At 34.8% G+C, this 12,692-nt stretch overlaps 1 protein-coding gene across 2 annotated transcripts in view; it reads left to right on the forward strand.

The window, feature by feature from the left end:
• Positions 1 to 12,692, forward strand: part of LOC136031771 (serine/threonine-protein kinase RIO3-like) — a 149,093-nt gene that overhangs the window by 98,267 nt on the left and 38,134 nt on the right. For both annotated transcript variants that reach the window (XM_065711524.1, XM_065711525.1), the window contains exon 11: positions 4,793 to 4,897. In XM_065711524.1, the coding sequence (XP_065567596.1) occupies positions 4,793 to 4,897 (105 nt within the window). The remainder of the gene's footprint in view (positions 1 to 4,792; positions 4,898 to 12,692) is intronic.

The following is a 12,692-nucleotide window of genomic DNA, read 5'->3' on the forward strand; positions in this document are numbered from 1 at the left end:
AGCCAAGAAAAAGGTAAAAAAAAATTATTACCCGTGGATTTATTGAACAGAGTTATTAATGAAACATTTTGAGTCGGTTATTGTAGATCAAGGTTAGGCCTATATGTTTCCAAGTAAATTTTTAGGTTTTAGTTTTTGCATTAATCAATCGACGACACTAATAAAAACCATGTTTCATCAGCTCAATACATTGTTAGAGCATGATGTGTTTACCATTTTTTAATCCTTTTACTACTGTCTCTGACTAATCTTCGCAAAATGAATCTTCCTTCATCTCCAAATTGTAAAAAGATAATTATCGTTCTTTTTTATATTATTCCCTGCAACTTTATCACGGTTTAACACATGCTGAGTGTTTTCCCCCATCCCACTTTAAATCTCTCCTTCTGACCTATTCCCTTCTTTTTTCTCGTTATCTGACTTATTCCCATCTTATTCCATCATCTCGTTCTGACCGCGTTCCCATCTTTAGCTAGGACAAATTTAGACTCTGGGACTTCAAAAAGGGACGCTATTTTTGTGTTTGAAAGCAGTGTTGAACTATTATTTCAAAACATTAAAGCGACACTGAATATGTTTTATAAGCAAAAAAGAAAGGAAAGCAAAAGAAAAGACAAGATAAGCAAGGAGGAAAAAAAGAAACTATCAGTGTGTTCAAAATTTGAGTCAAGTTTCTAAACTTTCTTAAAGTTTCTAAACTCAAATCAACTGATCTTTCACCAGTATTTAATTTTTTTTACTGATAAAATTAATACTATGCTCAAGTAAGGAAGGAACCAAAACAAAGGAAAAGTTCAAAAGAAAAGTAAAGTCAACATAATTTTGGTTTAGAAAGGAACATCGTCGCTTTTATGCTCAAAACCACGGCAATATGTCAAAAAGTAAAACTGAATGAGTGATTTTCAACCAACTTTTCATTTTTCCAATGGTGCCAAATATTCCGCATAAGAAAGCTGAAAAAATACAAACCAAATTTTTATGGTAGTACAAACTGATAAAATTAATACTATTTTACTGATTTTACTGATTTACTGATTACTGATACTATTTTACTGATTTACTGATACTATTTTACTGATATTTTACTTGATTTTTACTGATAAAATTAATACTATGCTCAAGTAAGGAAGGAACCAAAACAAAGGAAAAGTTCGAAAGAAAGGTAAAGTCAACATAATTTTGGTTTAGAAAGGAACATCATCGCTTTTATGCTCAAAACCACGGCAATATGTCAAAAAGTAAAACTGAATGAGTGATTTTGAACCAACTTTTCATTTTTCCAATGGTGCCAAATATTCCGCATAAGAAAGCTGAAAAAATACAAACCAAATTTTTATGGTAGTACAAACTTCGTAATATTATGTTAATATTTTACGATGCTTTCCTACTCCAACATATTGACATTGAATTTTTTTTTATCTTGCTAGTGCTATTTGAAGAGTTTAAAGACAAATGACAAACTGAATGTTCAATTTTCAACCAGCTTCACATTTTTCAACTGATACTCAGTATTACGTGCAAGGTTAAATTATTTCATTTTTCATGATGAACAGGTCTTTGACGGCGGAAAGCTTAATTCTAGCAAAAATAAAACAAAGGCTTTAAAGACAATCAAATATCATTCTAAAAGAGAAACATCCAATTAACTAACGTTATTATACTTGCTTTTGAGATTAATTTCGAAAATTGCACCCAGTGGAAAAAAAAATATGAACTTGTGGTTTCCATTAGTTACTGTCGATGCTCTCCTAAATGAATTGCATCTTCTAAGGTTAAAATAGTCAAACAAGTTCCTAATAGGATTCTAGAATTAATATAATAGTATCATGAGACCAAGCTTCGCTCGATGAAGCGAAGCTTAGACAAACCTTGTCCGGCGTATACCCCTCGCAGAAATAACATGATTCACTAAAGAAACAATTCTATCGTATATTTTCTCTGTATGTATTGACTTTCATTTTATTTAAAAAAATAAACATTTTTAAAATCTCGTTTCGTATAATAATTGCCATGGGGCATTTAAGACAAAAATAGAACCAAAACCAAAATAAAATTTTGACATCCGTAGAACGATCTATATGGAAAATAAATATACCAAAGGTATATTATGGAATTACTTACCTTATATACAAAATCGTAATTTCGGGTAAAAATTGCGTACTACCTTCTTTGGCTGGTTTGCAAATGAAAAAAAATTAGTTATTAATCGTCAATGAGGCAAAGTTTTAATTTTGAATAATTATTTTACTTTTATATCTGCTCGTCTTAAGTTTTAATGTGGGTTTTCACTCTTCTTTAAAAAACTTCTTTTTGGTGTTTTTTTTTTTTTTTATTAATCGTGTCGTCCAAGGAGAAAAAATAAGTTCTGTAGATTTAGCAAGTCACTTTATTGTTAAAAAACAACACCCCACACACAAAGCCATAATGTAAATAAAAGAAATGAAAAATAGTAGATTTGACGCATAAAAATGCTCTTAAAACCATGAACCAATGTGTACTTCCGATTTTACAGTCGAGGAGTTCTTGCTGACGTAAACAAAATGCGATCCACTCATACCCTGGTTCACAGAAGAAACAGCATTTTATACATATAATTTATACATAAATATATATATATATATATATATATATATATATATATATATATATATATATATATATATATATTTACATGTAATAAAAAGTTTTTAGTACTTAAATAAAAGATTTTTATTGTTTTAATTAAACGAAGCTTGTGTTTCAGGAGTCGTTCTTAAAGAATTGGGACACAAATTCTAACTTTAGTTTAAAGAGCGAGGTGTTGAGGATGAGCAACCCTCTCGTATTCGTAGTGATTTCTGTTCGTTTTAAGTTTTAATGTTGCTCCTTACTTTCAGTCGAAAAAACTTTTTTTATTTCTGATAGTTTTTCTAAATAAGGCTGGAAATCTGGTTCTAGCTCCCCGGAAAAATCCCTCCTCCCCGCGTATATAGTCTCTAGACATTTCAGTCCTGGTAAAAATTTACCCCAGACAATTGCCCTTATCATCTCCACGCTTTAAGTCGGTCAAGAGAAAGCAAGACATAATTCTTGCGAAGAATTTCGTATAGGAATTCTGGCAAATTCCCCCAGTATAAAATTTCCCTTGAAAAACTAACTTCTGGGAAATTTCCCTACACCCATGGCAAATTCTCCCCGTGGAAAATCATCCCAGCAGAAAATTCCCCCCCAAAAAAAAAAGAAAAATTATACACACTTCCCATTAACAAATACTATACATAAACAATGGGCTAATTTTCACTTAAATACCTTTAGACAGGAGCTGTGGGGGGTCTTAATATCTCCAAAGGCATTGTTATTCGTCCATTCAACTATGCTGAACAAAATGGCCATCTCAAAATTTTGATCGGATGATTTTGAGAAAAAAGGGGCGTGAGATGATGCCTAGTTGCCCTCCAATCTTTTTGGTTATTAAAAAAGGGTACTAAAACTTATAATTTCCATTCGAATATGCCTTTTCCACGATATTATAGGACTACTGGGTAGATACGATCAACCCTGAAAAAAAAAAATCCCAAATAAACACTCATCCGCGATCTTCTTCTGGCAAAAAATACAAAACTCCACGTTTTTGCATATAGGAGCTTCAAACCTCTATAGTAGGGTTTTCTGATACGCTGAATCTGATGGTGTCATTTCCATTAAGATTCTATGACTTTCAGGGAGTGTTTCCCCTTTTTACGAAAATCAGGCAAATTTTCTCAGGCTTGTAGCCTTTGAAGGGCAGGACTAAACATAATGAAACTTATATATTTGAAATCAGCAACATAAGCCGACCCTTTTGATATATCTGTTGCTATCTACATTTTGTTTTTTTAGAGTTTTGGTTACTATTGAGGCGGGTCGCTCTTCACTTACAGCTTGTTGCCACGAACTGGTTGACAAACGTCCTTTGATTAGCGTTGATTATAGCTACAATTGATAATTCCATTTAGGCGTTTGATTGGTTACTCTTGGAGGTTTAAATATTCTGCCAGCTAAATTAATTGTTTTCCTATTTTTCGTATTTATTTTATGACTGATCTTGCCCATTGTGCAGGAACCTTATTGTTCACTGTAAATATCAATTTTTTTTTTAAATGGACATCATTTTGATAGAGTTCTAGCTCTTTTTTGAAATTTTCAAAAGTTTTTTCTTGTGATTACGAACTACCGTGTTTTTGAATCTGGATGAAAATGATTATTTATGAGATAGCGTTACATTGGAAATATTTCTTTCTAGACAGTATCTTTAAAAACCTGTCTTTTAAATTTTAGCTTTCACGGGCCGTAGTTGCCAGATTTAATAAAGAGCTGCAACCATGATTAAAAAAAAAAGTTTCGGTAATTTAATGCAAATGCTACCTGGTATCTTTTTCCGTTCCATAGACTGACAAGAAGCCGCGGTTTACCTATATATTTTTAAGTTTTGTTTTATCTATATTTTCTTCCATTTATTTATTTATTAATACCAAATACGGTAAGCTTTCAAGCTTGTCGCAATCACAATTTATTTTCATCTTTTTGAAAAGATTTTCTCAGAAAATTGTTTCATACATTTTTTACAGCCAAATCACTTCGAAATTGACTTTACATCTTTAAAACAAAAATTAATAAATTTTTTCTGTAGATGATGGACTGCTTTCGTAAAATATCTAAAAATTATTGTTTTTCTGTCTTCTTCAAAATTGAAAAGGTTTCAGCTGAAAACTTTATGTAGAGTAGTTCAGAACTGAAAGAATGAGTTTTGTTCTAATTTTTCTTTTTGTTACAGTTTTTCAATCGACTTGGTGTTCCTGGTGTTTTACTCCCTGAAGATCTCTTCAGGAGTATTTCAGACTTAGATGTACATGGATCACAAGCAGAAATCTTATCAAAGGTGAGGTCATATTTCTGTTTGATGTGAACTTTGAAATTTATTTATATTGATTCAATAGATACACTTTTAATTTTGAGACACTATTTAATGAAGAGTATGGTCCTTTTCCTTTTATTTCCTTTTATTTAAAAAACCAAGTTTTTAGAGATAGTAATATTTTTTGAATGCAAATCATGTGTTTCAATGAAACAACACAAGCTTATTGTATTATGTTATTCCAAGAGGTCTTTTAACTCTTGATTGAACTCTTTAGTATTCAAAACAACACGGGGTAGAGAACAAGAGAATACTCCTATGAGAACAAAGCAAAGATAGTCTGGAGTCACTGCGAATGCAGTGTGTAGCACATTCGAACTTTTATTTATTTATTTAATTGAGATAAAAATGACGAAGCAGAATGAAAAGAAGACAGAAAAAGAATAATTGCTCTATCAAAATTTTCCGTTTTTATGGCACTTGGTATTAACCAAGTGACATATAGCGATCGCAAATTCTGTCGGTCTGTCTGTCCACGTTTTGCTACTTTAGGTACTTCCAGGTAAGCTAGGACAATGAAATTTGGCAGGCGTATCAGGGACTGGACCAGATTAAATTAGAAATAGTCGTTTTCGCGATTTGACCATCGGGAGGCGGGGTTGAGTGGGGGGTCGGTTAATTCGGAAAAAAATAGAAAAAAATGAATCATTTTTGACTTACGAACGGGTGATGGGATCTTAATGAAATTTGATGTTTGGAAGGATATCGTGTCTCATAGCTCTTATTTTAAATCCCAACCAGATCCGGTGACATTGGGGGGAATTGGGGGGGGGGGTACCTAAAATCTTGGAAAATGCTTAGAATGGAGAGATCGGTTTGAAACTTGGTGGGAAAAATAAGCAGAAGTCCTAGATACGGGATTGGCATAACTGGAATGATCTGCTCTTTTTCGGGGAGTTGGGGGGGGGTTAATTCTGAAAATTAGAAAAAATGAGGTATTTTTAACTTACGAAGGAGTGATCTGATCTTAATGAAATTTGAAGTTTGGTAGAATATCGTGTTTCAGAGCTCTTATTTTAAATCCCGACTGGATCCGGTGACATTGGGGGGAATTGGTGGGGGGAGCCTAAAATCTCGGAAAACGCTTAGAGTTGAGGGATCAGGATGAAACAAATAAAAACAAGTCCTAGTTACGTGATTGACATAACCGGAACGGATCCACTCTCTTTGGGGGATTTGGGAGGAGGGAGGAGGGTTAATTCTGAAAAATTAGAAAAAAATGAGGTATTTTTAATTTAGGAAGGAGTGATCGGATCTTAATGAAATTTGATTTTTGGAAGGATAGCGTGTCTCAGAGCTCTTATTTTAAATCCCGACCGGATCCGGTGACATCGGGGGGAGTTGGGGGGGGCCTAAAATCTTGGATAATACAAAGAGTGGAGGGGTCGGGATGAAACTTGGTGGTAAAAATAATCATACGTCCTAGATACTTGATTGAAATAACCAGAACGGATCCTTTCTCTTTGGGGGAGTTGGGGGAGGAGGTTTAATTCTGAAAAATTAAAAAATGAGGTATTTTTAACTTACGATCCGATATCTTAATGAAATTTGATGTTTAGAAGGATATCGTGTGTCAGAGCTCTTGTTTTAAATGCCGACCGGATCCGGTGAAGGTGGAGTTGGGGGGTGGAACCTAAAATCTTGGAAAACGCTTAGAGTGGAGAGATTGGGTTGAAACTTGGTGGGAAAAATAAGCACAAGTCCTAGATACGGGATTGACATAACCGGAACGGATCTGCTCTCTTTGAGGGAGTCGGGGGGAGGGTTAATTCTAAAATATTAGAAAAAATGAGGTATTTTTGACTTACGAAAGAGTGATCGTATCTTAATTAAATTTCATATTTAGAAGAACCTCGAAACTCAGATCTCTTATTTTATCCCGACCGGATCCAGTGTCATTAGGGGGGGGGGCAGAAATCTTGGAAAACGCTTAAAGCGGAGAGATCAGGATGAAACTTGGTGGAAAGAATAAGCAGAAGTCCAAGATAGGTGACTGATATAACCGAACCAGATCCGCTCTCTTTGGTGGAGTTGGGGGGGTGGAGTAATTCAGAAAAATTAGAAAAATGAGGTATTTGTAACTTACGAACGAGGAGATATTAGTGAAATTTGATATCTAGAAGGATCTTTTGCTTTAGAACTCTCACTTTAAATTTAGACCAGATCCGGTGACATTGAAGGGAGTTGGAGGGGGAAACCGGAATTCCTGGAAAACGTGAAAATCGAGGTTTCTTACGAATGGGTGATCGGATCTTAATGAAACTTGATATATAGAAGAATCTTATGTCTCATATGCTCCATTCTCAATTCGAATTGGATCCGGGGACATAGAGGGCTGGAGGGGGGAAACATAAATCTTGGAAACCGGAAATCTTGGAAAACCCTTAGAGTGGAGAGATCGGGATGAAGCTTGATGGGAAGAATAAGCACAAGTTATAGATACGAGATTGACATAATTGGTACGGATCCGTTCTCTTTGAGGGAGCTGCGGGCTGTTAATTTTTAAAAATCAGAAAAATTCAGGTATTTTTAACCGGGTGACCGGATCTTAATGAAATTTGATATTTAGAAGGAACTCCTGTCTTGGATCTCTTATTTCAAATCCCAATCAGATATTTTGACATTAGGGGGAGTTGGAGGGGAAACCGGAAATCTTGGAAAACGCTTATAAATGTCGTAGATGCGTGATTGACGTAACCGGACTGGATCCCCTCTCTTTGGTGGAGTTAGGTGGTGGGTTCAGTGTTTTGGCGAGTTTGGTGCTTCTGGACGTGCTAGGACGATGAAAGTTGGTAGGCGTGTCAGGGAGCTGCACAAATTGACTTGATAAAGTTGTTTTCCCCGATTCGTCCATCTGGGTGGCTGAAGGGAGAGGAAAAATTAGAAAAATTGAGGTATTTTTAACTTACGAGTGGGTGATCGGATCTTAATGAATTTTGATATTTAGAAGGATCTCGTGACCCAGAGCTCTTATTTGAAATCCTGACCGCCATTAAGCCTCTGATTTTCCTTTTAAAGCAATCTATTGATTCTTAGAATTTTGCTAGAGCTCATACAATATGAGCTCTTGGCTCTTCCCACCTCTTCACAAGTGCCATATGAGCTCTTAGTTCTTGTTTCTTTTTTCTTTGCAATTTTCTTTTTATGCTTTTTGCTTAGTTCTGAAACTCCTATTTCTGAATCTATGGTTAATATTCAACCCTGACTTGTGAGTCCATGATGGATTACATTTATGTTTTGTACCATTTATTCTCCTCAAATTAAAAGTTTATGGAAATTCATGTCGTCAAGGGCTGTGGTAAGCTATGAATTAGTTTTTGCTTATAAGAATCTTATCTCAAAAAGGAGAAAAAAGAACGACAGGTTAAAATCCATTGCTAAGAGTGGAATCGTAGTGAACCATAATAATTTATTACTGACTGAGTTACTTTACTGATTTACTTAACTGAACTGACTGTTCAGTTTCTCTCTGTTTGATTGACGAACCAGTTGCATGACTTACCTGTTTGTATTCAAGTTCTGAATTATTAACAGAAGTGACATATGCCAGCGTTCTATAGGTAAGAACTCTCCCCCACTGGAATTGTTTGCTAGGGTGGGCCAGCCACATGTTGTCAAGGTGGCGTCTAACATATTTACACGCTTTAGAATGACAAATTATTTGTGTTGTTTAATATCTGTTTAGAACAAAGAGAAGACTTTTTTTGCGAAAGCCGCCATAAATTTCTCCCCTTTTTTTCCTTCCCACCTTTTACTTATGCTATTATAGAAATCTTTGGGCAATTATAAAGCGAAACATTTTGTTGAGTCTAAAGTGGTTTTGAACACAAAGAAGGGGTCAAACGGAGCTTTCCAATTATGTAGCAGGAACGAAGCTTATTTAGAAGTTTCTCAATTTTAAATTGTTGTTTTTCTTTGTTAAAATTAGGTTTGACAGTTATGATTCTTGTTTATGTCCCTATTTATGTCCCCTTATGTTGAAGACCATCTGTTCGAGTCACAAACTCGTCATATCGTTTATCTGTTTATTTTCAAGCTCTGTGAAATATTGATAAATGGGATGTATGCAAGTTCTATTGGAAACATCTTTTGTACGCTTTAGATTATTTTTTCTTTTTTTATCCTGTTAAAGAATAAGTTTGACTTCTCATGATTACATTTTATAAAAGAATGCGAAGTAAAACGATCGTAGTCTGGTAATGAAAGCTGATTTTCCTGTGGTCCTGTGTCAATTCTAAACTCTTGGTTCAACCTGCCTAAGACCATAGGTAGGCGTGCCTTGTTTACCTCTCATTCCAGGCAATCTAATGGTCCTATGTCAATTTTATGTTCTTGGTCAACCTGCCTGAAACTCTAGGCTGGTTTGCCCTAGTAAAAGATAACAAACAGACTATTGGTCGAATAAAAGAGGCATACTAACTCCCGGCCTTTACCCGTGCTGTTTAACCAAAAACTTGGAAAACTATGGATTCTACGAATATCTTAGTTCTATAACTATTTCCCACCTTAGTTCTTCTGCCCTAGGAATGACGCATGGACGGATAATAAATAGACTTATCTATTAATAAATGAACTAACATCATTTTTTGCAATCCTAATAAGGGGGTTAATGACATATTTCCTTCTCAATCAATCAGACTATCTGTCTTGAGTTTTTCTACAAATTGCCATGGCTTGATGCCCACAACTATTCCATTTTAATTCAAAATCAACGATTTACTTTTTTTCTAAAATTTTATTCCTCACCCATTTACATTTGGTGGCGTTTTGTCATGTGTGGAATAAAAGTTAGCTCAAAAGACTGTTCTTCAAGGCATTACCGTTACCGTAATACAGGGTTAATTTCAATTTCAATTTTATACGCCTGCGCAACTGACAAAGTCTATTTCAGAGGGGTGGGTATTGGATTACTTCATTCTTAATTGAGTGTTTTCATAGAAAAAGTACGACAACTGAAGGAACGAGATAAACTATAAGTTTCTTGCTGCGATAAAAATAATCTGCAACCCTGGAAGAAAAAAAATGAGCATAGCCTATTGATAACTTAAATTCTCAGTTAAAGAATTTTTTCAGTCGCAAGATTATATTTACGTTAAAAAATACAATTTGTATTGCAGAATCAGCACTTTGGTCAGGAATCCAAGAAAGGGATTTAAAAATATTGATTCTACAGCCAATTGAACCTTATCTTTCTTAATCGTTGGAATTGATCCGGATAAAAATTTTAAATAGGATTAAATACAGTATAATTAGTTCTACGTATTTATCCCCAATTGTTCAGAATTATACCGCTGCAGCTACTCTTAAATAGAATAAAAGAAATCGCTTCGTTGTGGCACATTTTTATTTATAATCGTACGTAACTGCATGGAGACAAATTTTCTTGCCCTCGTATTGGAAACAAATGTAATGTTTAAAAATTACTTATGTTAGCCTAGAATGCAAATAAGGAACCAATAATAGGTACACCAACTAGGAAGAGGTGTAAGCCCCCTCCGATCAACCAGTAGTTACTGACTATCTGAGATGCAAGAGATAGACGTACATTGACAACGTCCTTCGTATGCCAGAGGATAGACTCCCAAGTACAAATTATGAGTGGTGCCCTGAAGGGAGGTGCAAAAGAGGTCGACGAAGACACACCTTGCGACGGCAGCGTGAATAGGATTTGAAAAGAGGGGAGATGTCTCTTCAATCCAACTGGGAGTACGTCATGGCTGCACCTCAGTTTTGTGATGCCTGGCGAGGTTTCATAGACGTCTTTTGCATCATTCCTGGCTCTGCAGGATCTAAGATTAACTTCCACTCATTACTGGCCACCGAAACTGCAATCCCCAGTAAAATTTGATATTATTGTCACTGTACTATACACTGCAACTGCAATCGCTAATAATAGTTGGACTTTTTGATGCCTAATTTTCTCAGTTGGCGGTTTACGAAGCTTGGATGAATTCGCGCAACGCCTCAAATCGTAATTTCTATTTTGTGGTGCTGTATATTATAGTGTGGTATTGAGGTATTGTGGTGCCTAAATATGAAAGTTCTCCATTCTTTTAACCTCTGTTCATTTGGAAGAATGTATTTGGACTAATTCAACATGAGCGTTGAGGGGGTGGTAGCTCCCCTCTTATCGTAGACACATTTTCAATTTGAAATAAAAGATCACATTTGTATGCTTTCCTCCACAAAGCGAAATGGGGGTACCTCCTGGAGCGATATACATCCAATGACCCGCCCCCCTCCCTGAAATATTTTGACATCACAGTATGTGTTCCGTTGCAATGAACAACACGATTGTCATCTTAATCTTGGCAGTAAAATTGCTAGTGTAGGCGCCATATTCTAGTTCAAATGTTCGAGCGTAATACTTGTAGGAGTTGGAAGGATAGTATACTTTAAAAATGATAATTTTTATTGTTATTAATCTAAAAAACTTTCGACAGAATAAGTTTTTCAAGGAAAAGTATAGAGCTCCATTTAGTCAAAAATGAGCAGAAATAATGTCAAATAATCGTCCAATTGTAAAACCATCACAAACCATTATCAATAAGTAAATGGAACTAAAAACGAATAGAAATTACAATAAATAACCGAGTCAAACCTAAAACGAGCAGAAATTAACCTGAGGAGCGCTAACAACCCCCATGCATTCTCAAGACCAGAACATAATTTGCGCTTTACGGAAAAAAATACAAATATTAATATTTATTCCTCTAAGTTTTGATAACTTTTTATTTGTGAAAGTAAAACAATAAAAACATTTAAAATGTATTTTGTTTTCAGTAAAGCGCAAATTATGTTCTGGTCTTTAGAAGGCATGTGGGTTATCAGCCCTAATCATGTTAATTTCTGCTCGTTTTGATGTTGACTCAGCTATTTATTGTAATATCTGTTCGTTTTGAGTTACATTTATTTATTGATAGGGGTTTGTGGTAGTTTTATGCTGGGAAGATTGTTTGACTTTGTCTCTGCTTGTTTTTGGCTAAATAGAGTTCTTTATTTTTCTTTGAAAAACTTGCTTTGTGGAAATTAATTTCTGCTCGTTTTTTATTGGCATAGTCTTTTCCATGAAAAAAAAAAAATATTTTATATCTTTTCAGTTTTTTCTATAAGAGTCCATGTTTTGGGTTGCTATTTGTATGTTGGAGAAACTTTTTTACAATTTTTAATCCTGACACAAACAGTATTTTTTTTTATAGCTTCTGAAGTTGACTTGAAAAATAAAACAATATCATTACCGAAGGTAATGATGCTGATCTATGCCCTGTGACAGCCTGGATACACTTGCACTCTTTTTATTTATTGATCTATGCCCTGTGACAACAGGCATAGATATGATCTATGCCCTGTGACAAGCTGGATACACTTGCACTTTTTTTATTTATTCAAGTTATTAGAGCAGAATTAGTAATAGTAGTATCCTCAAAAGTTCCAACTTAATACCCCCAGTCGTTCTCGGTATATTGCTGAGGTCTCTTATTGGCAACGATAAACACAATGCCTTTTGATTTAGTTTAAAACAACATTTAGTTTTGGAGCATAATGGACCAATTGCATAATTTTGGGAGGTTGACATACCCAATATCCCTAAAGACCTAGTTTTTGGACGGTTCTACTATGCTGAACCATATAGTTGTCTCAAAATTCTGACTGGCTGCGTTTGGAAAATGAATTTGCTTGAGAGAAAGGCTGCTTGCCCTTCAATCTCTTTTTACTCTTGAAAAGTATACTAGAACTTTTAATTTTGAATCAAATTGGC

This window comes from Artemia franciscana, chromosome 10 (assembly GCF_032884065.1).
Source record: "Artemia franciscana chromosome 10, ASM3288406v1, whole genome shotgun sequence".
NCBI classification, from domain to species: domain Eukaryota; kingdom Metazoa; phylum Arthropoda; class Branchiopoda; order Anostraca; family Artemiidae; genus Artemia; species Artemia franciscana.